This window comes from Camelina sativa, chromosome 16 (assembly GCF_000633955.1).
Source record: "Camelina sativa cultivar DH55 chromosome 16, Cs, whole genome shotgun sequence".
In the NCBI taxonomy this organism is placed as follows: Eukaryota; Viridiplantae; Streptophyta; class Magnoliopsida; order Brassicales; family Brassicaceae; genus Camelina; species Camelina sativa.
In genome coordinates this window covers 21,073,537-21,083,880 of record NC_025700.1, presented here as the reverse complement: position 1 = coordinate 21,083,880, position 10,344 = coordinate 21,073,537, and the positions used below count along the sequence as shown (strand labels likewise).

Sequence of the window (10,344 nt, the reverse complement as noted above, 5' to 3'; positions counted from 1 at the left end):
AAATATACCTGATTACTGAGTTTCTAAAATTGGGTTCTCGTTTTTATGAACTTTATTAACGTTATAATAATTATTGTGATTGTAATCATTTGATACTCAAACTCGGCTGTGTCATTTAAATTTAATAGATTATATAGTCTCTAAAGATCTATTATGTTTGGAGATTTTTATGGGATTAAAAATTTAATGCGTAGAATTGTTTTTGGTAAAATCGAAATGTATAGATGTTGTCAAGCTATTTATGGCAAAAAATGTATCAAATTAGGCCGATTTAAATAGTTCCATTAAATGAGTTTCCAGGAATTGTTATTTTAGGAAAATAGTTAGGGGTTCATGTTGTAAATAAAACAAATTAAATAACCAAAACTTCAAGAGCATAACACAAAATATACTTCAAAAATAATAATATAGATTTGACCAATAGCAAAAAGGTTACTAGTCAAACTCAAAATTTCAAAAACTTGATGCCCAGACAGCCATACTACAAAAACTAATTCAGATTAGCAAAACAAAAAAAAAACCTACTTTGTCCTAATTAATATATTCTTCTTAGGACAACGCCGTGTGGAGTGGTAAAGAAAGTTAAGCGGAGGAAAGCAGAGGGTTTGATGAAGNATACTCAAACTCGGCTGTGTCATTTAAATTTAATAGATTATATAGTCTCTAAAGATCTATTATGTTTGGAGATTTTTATGGGATTAAAAATTTAATGCGTAGAATTGTTTTTGGTAAAATCGAAATGTATAGATGTTGTCAAGCTATTTATGGCAAAAAATGTATCAAATTAGGCCGATTTAAATAGTTCCATTAAATGAGTTTCCAGGAATTGTTATTTTAGGAAAATAGTTAGGGGTTCATGTTGTAAATAAAACAAATTAAATAACCAAAACTTCAAGAGCATAACACAAAATATACTTCAAAAATAATAATATAGATTTGACCAATAGCAAAAAGGTTACTAGTCAAACTCAAAATTTCAAAAACTTGATGCCCAGACAGCCATACTACAAAAACTAATTCAGATTAGCAAAACAAAAAAAAAACCTACTTTGTCCTAATTAATATATTCTTCTTAGGACAACGCCGTGTGGAGTGGTAAAGAAAGTTAAGCGGAGGAAAGCAGAGGGTTTGAAGAAAAGTCTAACTAAGAAGAGATGATGGATTGGAAACAATAAGCAGAGGGTTTGATGGCTACCTAGTAGGGAGTGACAAAACATTTTTGTGTGATATTTATAACAATTAACTTAAAATTAAATTATTGTAGAAAAAATAATAATTAGAATATATTCAAATTTGTTGCTCCACATATTTGTGCAGTAGAGAGGTTCGATAGTAGCAGTGTTGATTAGTCACTACAGTCTTGTCCATGTTGATTAGTCACTACAGTTTTGAAATGTGGTTCCAAATAAATCTTCTAAAATGATCGATAGGCCAATACAAGAAGAAGAACCCTTTAGGCCTTTAAAATACAAAATTTATTTGCACAACAAAATTAATCCTTTAAAATAGTTAGATATGAAATTTATAAATTAAAAAAGCCTGGATGCGTTGTTGACATTTCGTAAGCCCAAAAAACTTCCAGGCCCATCTGTCGATGTACTCCCGAAGAGGAAGTCAACTTAAAAAGAGGATTTCACCTACTCTTTTCTACTAAAAACAGTAATATCCAACGGTCTTATCCGCTTAATGGTTTTAACCGCTAGATATCAGCCGTTCACCAGAACTAAATTTTCACCAGAGCATGTGGAATATACCATGCTGCACCTCTCTTTCTTGGCATCTTCGAGAGTAAACCATATCTACGGTATATTTTCCTCTCCCTCTACTTACTAAATTTCTCTACCCTACTTCAAACTGTGTAACCTTGCTGGAAACTTTGTAGCCCTATGAAACCTTGGAACCCCTACTCTAAACCCTGTTTCCCTGTTTTGTGACCACCATCATCCTCCAAACTCCTAAATCCCATATCATGTCGAAAAGAATTTCATATGCTTTGAAGGGTAAAGAAGTTGACACTTGCTTCTCCCCCCCCTCGGAGAAGAATCCGAGCTTCAGAACTTGACACATCCGCCTTGATAGAAGCAAATACCCTCACCTACATGGATCGCCTGACAAACCCAAACCGCTCAGAGACTCTGGTCTCTCTTCCCCTTTCTCGAAAACCGTTGGAACCTCAAAGGCAAAGCAACAAGATCAGATCTTGGTCGATGATGTTTCCAGTTCAGATTTAACTTCGAGGAAGACATGTAAAAAGTTCTCGATAACCGGCCTTACCAATTTGACCAATGGATGGTCATCCTCCAGAAATGGGAACCCATTATATCCGAAATTTACCCTTCCTTATTGCCCTTCTGGATCGAACTACAAGGTCTTCCCAAACACTACTGGCAAGAGGAGATGCTCCAAACCATTGGAGAAGAGTTAGGAAAACTTGAAGAAATGGAAATTACCAATGAGTCTGCTAAAGTAAAAGTGTATGTTGATGGCCTCCAACCTCTCTTAAAGGACACTATCGTGGAGTTCCCGGATGGCAGTGAAGCCCTAGTAACCTTTGAGTACAAGAATCTCAAGAACCACTATTCCTTTTGCTTCCGGCTTACTCACGAGCGAAAGAATTTTTCGGGACTGCAACCTACAAAACACGAGCCCCTGGTTAACCCAACACAACAAAACTCAACATCAAAGTCAATAACCAAAAACTATTACACCCCGTGGGACAATTTCAGATCCCCACGAGACACTATTGGTCACTCAGAAAACCGATGATTCTCACCCACTCTCTCTCAACCCCACAGGAGCCGAGACTCTGAAGTTAACAGAAGGGGCTCTAAAAGAACCCATTCTTCCGAAGGACGATCTTTAAGTCGGGAACTCTACCCACGCAATCACCAAGGAAGGGATTCCTCAGGACGTCCTAAACAAAATCTCCAATTGAGGGAGAAAGCCCACTCATCTGCGGAACCTCACTATGAAAGATCAGATCTTCCCGACCTCGTCGTCCGCCTCTTGAGAGGGAACCAGTGAATCAAGACCCGAATACTCCTCTCCCACTTTCACTAATACTATGTGATAAGACTCTGGAGCCACTGGAGAGGAACCTGCCACATACCATACCGTCAAAAGAACATGTAATGAGTGAACTCCGAGAAGTTCAAGTTCAATACATAACGTGTGCAGACCTTACCGAGAGTGCGGCTAGAAAACAACGTGTTATCCAGGGTGAAGCAAAAAATCTAATGTCTACCACTGCAGACAAAATAATTCAAGCAGCCACCTCTTCAGCTCCTGCCCAAGCTCCACTCTCCTTAGAACCTCCTGTATCCTATGACATACCCCATCGTTGAGTGACCATAACCCCCTTCCAGTTGAAGAAACTGGAAACAAATCAAAGAGGGTAGAGGCAGACCTCCTACAAAGCAAACAATGAAGTTAGCGGGTGCTAAAAGTCAAAAAGGAATCTGGCTAATGGTTCCCCAAAGAAGATCCCTCACCAGCGTGACTCCACCTCGCGAAATGCATGCTCAGGAGGTCCAACCACTCACAGAGCTGCGAAACCAAAGGATCCCCAAAACAACGCTACTCATCAAGGGGGAACCCCAAAAGCAATCCTAATACCTGCCATGGCAAAGAAGAAGGTGGATTTTCACAATCCACCAAGTCCTCTTCCTTAAAGCTTTTGAGCTGGAATTGTTGTGGGTTGGGGAATCCTATAACAAGTCAGCGTTTACGTGAGATGCATTCCACTATCTCACCCGACATCCTATTCCTCATGGAAACAAAAAATTCATATGAGTTTGTGAAAAAAAACCTTACACTGGATGAATCTTCCATCACATCTACTAGTCCCTCCTCATAGCTCAGGAGGCGGAGGTCTGGCTTTATACTAGAAGAACGATGTTGAGCTTACAATCCTATCTACCTGCCAGAACTTTATTGACACACAGATAACAACCGCAGGAAAAAAGTTTTTTGCTACTTTTCTCTATGGTGAACCAGAGAGATCAAAAAGGAAAGCAATTTGGGACAAACTTACCCTCTTGGGATCCACGCGGGAAGACCCTTGGTTCCTCACGAGTGACTTCAACGACATAATTGATTCATCTGAGAAGCAAGGAGGCCCATTGAGACATGAAGGCACCTTCATTGACATCCGCTGCTTCATGTCTGAGTGCGACCTTGATGACTTACGTCATTCAGGCAATTTTCTGTCCTGGAGGGGACAGAGACATGACCATATAATACACTGCATATTAGACAGTGCTATGTCAAGCAGTGCATGGGCAGAGGCTTATCCCTTCAGTCATAGTGAATACTTGCGGTTCGAGGGATCTGACCACCGACCGCTACTCACCTGCCTCGACCTGTCAAAAAAGAAGAAAAAAAGGATTTTCAGGTATGACAGAAGACTAAAAGGAAATCAGGACATTCACTCCCTGATCCAAGCTTCATGGTCACAAGACTGTTTCGAAACTATCTAGGAAACGATAAACAGATGTCGCAGAGATATTATCTCCTGGACAAAGAAAAACCATAAGATAGCAAGAAACTAATAGAGGAATACAGAAAACAGTTGGAGAAGCTAATGACATACCAGGATTCAGACCCCATATGTATATCCAACATAAACCTTGCCCTGTTGAAAGCCTACAAAGCAGAGGTGGAATTTTGGAAACAAAGGAGTAGAAACCTCTGGTTAGCCCTTGGAGATCAAAACTCTGGTTACTTTCATGCAGTAACTAGAGGGAGAGCAGCAATTCATAAATTTTTGGTAGTAGAGGATGACGATGGCATACCTCACTATGAAGAAGAAAAGATCCTCAATGTAATCACTGAATACTTTCAAAGGCTATTCACATCCCAGGAAGGGGATCACTATTCCCTCACCTAATAGGCTCTCCAACCCTGAATTTCAACAGAAACAAATGAGATGTTAACAAAAATCCCAACTTTTGAGGAAGTTAAAAAAGTTTGCTTTGCAATTGATGCTGATAAAGCACCTGGCCCGGATGGGTTCTCTGCCAGCTTCTTCCAGTCCCACTGGGATACCATTGGCTCACAAATAGTCTCTAAGGTCCAAGCTTTCTTTTCCTCTGATGTTTCAATCACAAGCATCAATCATACGCATATCAGATTGATCCCGAAAGTCCAAAGTCCAAAGCTAATGGTGGATTACAGACCTATCGCTCTTTGTTCCGTCTTCTATAAAATAATCTCCAAACTCCTAGCAAGACGACTCCAACCTGTGCTACATGCGATAATATCAGAAAATCAATCAGCATTTGTACTACAAAGAGCTATCACTTACAATGTGCTTATTACACATGAAACCTTACACTACTTAAAAACCTCCGGAGCAAAAGAACGATGCTACATGGCCGTTAAAACGGATATGAGCAAAGCCTATGATAGGCTAGAATGAGAGTTTATTAAGTCTGTTATGAAAAGGATAGGCTTTCATCCGAAATGGATGAAGTGGATTATCCAATGCATATCTACGGTATCTTATTCTTTCTTACTCAATGGAGCAGCACAAGGACAAGTTAATCCTTCAAGAGGAATCAGACAAGGGGATCCTCTTTCCCCTTATCTTTTTATCCTATGCAGCGAAGTCCTTTCAGGCTTGTGTCGAAAAGCTCAACAACAAGGAACCTTACCGGGCATTAGAGTGACATTAGGGAGTCCAAGAGTGAACCACCTCCTATTCGCAGATGACACGATGCTTTTTTGCCGGTCAGACCAAGAGAGCTGCAGAACACTAATGAGCATTATCCACAAATATGAATCTGCCTCGAGCCAACTGATAAATAAAAATAAGTCGACTATTACCTTCTTTAAAAAAAATCCATAAGCAGTAAAGGAGAAAGCTCAGCAAATCCTAGGGATTCAAAAAGTATGAGATTAGGAAAATATTTGGGGCTACCAGAATTCTTTGGAAAGAAAAAGAAAGACATGTTCAACCTGATCACTGATCGAATCTGCCAAAGATCAATAAGCTGGTCCTCAAGACCACTGCCTATTGCTGGGAAAGCTACAATGCTGAAATCGGTGTTCTCTGCTATGCCAACATATACCATGTCCTGCTTTAAGATCCCAGGATCCCTGTCTAAGACAATTCAATCAATACTCACGAGGTTCTGGTGGGACTCCTCTGAAGAAAACAAAAAGATTAGCTGGGTGGCATGGTCAAAACTCACAAAAGCAAATGGGAAAGGAGGGTTAGGCTATAGAGATATACCAAACTTTAATGATGCCCTCCTCGTAAAGGTTAGTTGGAGAATTTTGACTAGACCAGAGTGTCTCCTTGCAAGAGTACTACTAGGAAAATATTGCATTACAACCTCCTTCCTAGAGTGCTCAGTACCAAACTCAGCTTCACATGGATGGCGAGGCATCTGTATTAGTCGAGACCTTCTGAAACCCCATCTAGGAAAGGCTATCGGAGATGGAAACGAGACTTTGGTGTGGTACGAACCATGGATATCTCTCTCGCAAAGAATCATTCCCATGGGACCACCTCTAGAGTCTGCAAAGGACTTGCGAGTGAGTAGCCTTTTTTCCCTATCACAAATATCTGGAACCATGAAAAGATTAAGCTATTGTTACCAGCATCTGAAAACGAGATTCTTGCAATTCGACCAAGCAAAAAAGAAGCCAAAGACTGTCACTTATTGCTACTTACCAACTCAGGAACCTACATGGCGAAATCAGACTATATGGCTGCATCCCATCAGGAAGAATCTCTCCCATCACAACGAGTAGTCTCAACCACGTTTAACTAGTACAAAGAAGTGTGGAACCTCGATTGCATCCCAAAGATTAAGTTCTTCATCTGGAAAGTTTTAAACGAAGCACTTCCGGTAGATGAAAACCTGAAGATCCGGGGAGTGAACACAACCGCTGTGTGCCCACACTGTCTCCAAGAGGAGTCAACCCTGCATCTCCTATTCCATGGCCCCTTCGCTGTCCAGGTATGAAAACAAACACCGTACAAGACCGCAATTATACCTAATCGTATCACTTCCCTGCAAAAGGGTCTCGAATTAGTCAACTCAGGAATCAATCTGCCTCCTGTGGGCATTGAAAAGGAGCCTCTCTCCTTGGATCCTATGGAATATATGGACTACTCAAAAAAAAAAAATTATTTGAGCAAAAGCAAACTTTACCTCCGGATGTAATATCCCAGGCTATCACCAGTGATCGAGAATGGATAACAGCCCAAGTACAGCAATCCCCAATTCCTCAATCTCCAAGAGAATCCCAACCGTTAACGTATGGAATGATTACTATCTTCTGCTTTACAGATGCGGCATTGAGAGCGGATTCTCAGGAGACGGGCTTCGGATGGATCTTCATCAATCATTCCTCACCATCGATAGTACATAACAAAGCAACGACTCCAAACGTCGCCCCTCCAATCTTGGCCGAAGCGATTGCAGTATCCTTGGTCAAACAACAAGCCCTAAATCTAAGCTACAAAAAACTTTCTCTGTCTTCAGATTCACAATTGCTGATCAAAATCATCGTTTTGGAGACTCCAACGAGGGAGCTTTACCAGATTTTCCACAACATCCTTGTTTTATCTCCTTCTTTTCATGAAATTTCCTTCTCCTTTGTAAGTCGTAAAAACAATTATGGAGCTGATGAACTAGCAAAATCAGCTCTCATATCGGTTTGTAACTTACCAATTCTGGCTCCGATTTAACTAAAAGCCCTCACTTTTGGGTTTGACAAAAAAAAAAAATTCTCACACTATTACGTGATTGTAAATACTAGACAAAAACACCATACAAAGTCTAAATCGCCATGTGGATAGGGATAACCACCAGGTTGAGAAAATTGAATAGATAACTTATAAATTACAAATTTTTGGTATTCTTTTGAGCTATTTGGAAAAAGGAAGTTGACCCAAAAAAAAAAAGGGTTTAATCATATTTTGTCAGTTTCTCTTGAGTAGACAATGGTCCGGGCCTACGAGGATGACCCTTAAAACTATCGGCAAGAACGGAAGGATGTTATTGTAAATTTACGAAATGTGTTATTAACCAATCATAAACATAATCGGACAGACGTGTTTGACGTAAATCCTTGCTTCTATACATTTGTAGTGCAAGCTGCATATTACAAGTTTTCTAGACGAGAAGATCTTAAAAACCTGCGGAACCTCACACCGTTTCCAGTGTTTAACATAGTGGAGTATCAGTGATTAGACATGTGAGCAAGCTGAGACCAAATCATGCCATCAGAACAGCGATTGCATCAACCGTATATATGGGCATACCTGCAAATGTCAAGAGGGGTTCCAAGGGAATCCACATATCCCAAATGGTTGCCAAGATATGGATGAGTGCAAAATGAGCAATCGTCATTGTGCGAAGCATGAAACCTGTCGCAACACCGGTTGTTCTTTCCATTTCAAAAATCGTAAAGAATGGAAACTAATCATTCTTCTTGGTAAGATATTGTCATGTCGGCTGATTAAGTCGCAATAAGATATCTTCAAGTTCCCTAAATCTCTCATCATTGACGTGTCTAGTAAGTAAGAGAAGAAATAGTCTCAAAGATATAGGGCTGTTGAGATTGTGGGAATATGAATTCATGTCACAAGAAAACACTGACAAGTTCTTGAGTTTTTTTTTTTGTTAAAGACAAGTTCTTGAGTTGTCCGATATCATTTCGAAAGAAGTTCATATGATATAATCTATCACCGAGAATGTGAAAGACCCATTTAGTTAAGCTCCACATACATATCATTCTCCTGGTTATAATTTTTGGATTTTATTAATTTATCTTTGGCTAGAAAACAGAGCCTTAGCCAAAACAGCGCTTTCAAACCCAAAGAGAGAGAGAGAGAGAGAGAGAGAAACTACCATGGTCCCTTCTTTATAGGGATCGATTCCCACTTTCCATATATCCACGTTTTGTAGGAACCATTGATTGCAATTTCCTATTCAAAGACCTAAAAAGAAGGCAGAGATCATTTCTACAAATTTAAGCAAATTCATCTTGACCAGCTAAACTAAATCCATTAGACATGGAGATCATTCCATTGATGCTCATTGCCTTCATCATACTCGTGTCTTCATTTCCGGCTCCGATTAAAGTAGCCGGCAAGGGTGGGGGTGGTAGCGTTGCTGGTAGTGGCAGCGGCTCCATTGGTATTGGCAGGGGTGGGAATATTGGTAGGGGCGGCGTCATTGGTGATGAAAGTACTGTTGGCATCGGTTATAGGGGTGGAACTGCCAAAAACCCCAAGCCAGCTGGTGGCGGCGACCCCGGTGCGTCAATTGTGGTCATTCCCAAGCAGCCTGAGGAACCTGTGAAGCTGCCACCAGAATGCAAAAAAGAGGTTCACAATTGCGTCACTGCGCATATACACGGAGGAGGGGGGCCCCCTAAATACCGTGGACCATGTTGTGTGAAACTTAACACATCTGTAGCATGTGTGTGTAAGTTTCTTAAGTCCCATGATCATAAGCTAAGCAAAGGTGCAAATGATGTACTTCGTGGTTGTAATTTTAATAAAACCAAATGTTCAAAGGTGCCAATGCCTCAAGTATGCACACAAGAAGCCAAACATTGCATCCATTCACATATATACGGAGGCCTAGGGGCACCTCAAGACCGCGGAGCATGTTGTCAGAAATTTAAGTGCTTAAAAAATGTGTTTTTACATTCCTTAAGTCTAAGGATCCTCACCTAAGCAGAAAAGCTAAAGGTGTCATTCAAGGTTGTCGTTTTAATAACGCCAATTGTCTAAATTAAGATCTAGGGACTGATTATGTATAGCATAATGAAATGAAAATAATATCAATGTATATATAGTATCTACAAATTATGCTTGGTTTTTTATTTAAGTATATAGTATTATTATTGGACTTACCATTGTTGCCGTCTCAATACCTCGTAGAGGTGGCTGCATGCATCATCCGATGTCGTTCAATCCTCATTTATTTTTCTTTTTGTATTAACTGTTATTTTTTAATTCACAAAGTAACCACTAGAAAAGATTAAGGGTATTATTGGGTTTTACAAAAGGGATACCCACATGTCATGAAAGAATTTAAGTACAACCAACGAAATCAAATACATTTTCTTAGTAATTGGTGTATTTTGTTCAGAAACCTCAATAATTTTGTTTAGAGTAGACAATGGTCCGGGCATCTGAGAATGACCCTTAAAACGATCGGCAAGAACGGAAGGATGTTATTGTAAATTTACAAAATGTATTATTAACCCATATTGTAGACTCTATTATTAGTACCAATCACCCAAGTTCACCTGACGACTCAGTCACTCAGCCCTTTCTAAAGTCTTATAAGAAAAGAAAGAAAAAAAAAAAAAAAA

General features: G+C 39.8%; 1 protein-coding gene and 1 long non-coding RNA gene across 12 annotated transcripts; one reads left to right on the top strand and one right to left on the bottom strand.

Annotated features, from left to right (window-relative positions):
* Positions 1,374 to 7,833, bottom strand: LOC104751591. Of its 11 annotated transcripts, none has more exons than XR_002035703.1 (17): positions 7,164 to 7,832; positions 6,680 to 7,022; positions 6,236 to 6,571; positions 5,959 to 6,148; positions 5,827 to 5,875; positions 5,655 to 5,745; positions 5,178 to 5,240; positions 4,998 to 5,090; positions 4,794 to 4,902; positions 4,592 to 4,644; positions 4,034 to 4,361; positions 3,814 to 3,919; positions 3,492 to 3,707; positions 3,180 to 3,409; positions 2,774 to 3,098; positions 2,275 to 2,632; positions 1,374 to 2,172 (listed from the first exon to the last, which is right to left on the bottom strand). It is a non-coding gene; the product is annotated as an uncharacterized LOC104751591 (long non-coding RNA). The 11 variants fall into 11 exon arrangements; XR_002035702.1 differs by having other exon boundaries at positions 1,374 to 2,384; positions 2,495 to 2,632; XR_002035705.1 differs by having other exon boundaries at positions 1,374 to 2,381; positions 2,495 to 2,632.
* LOC104751590 lies at positions 9,004 to 9,933 on the top strand. The gene has a single exon (XM_010473560.2). It carries the CDS (start codon positions 9,032 to 9,034, stop codon positions 9,698 to 9,700), a length of 669 nt encoding a protein of 222 aa, XP_010471862.1. The 5' UTR covers positions 9,004 to 9,031; the 3' UTR covers positions 9,701 to 9,933.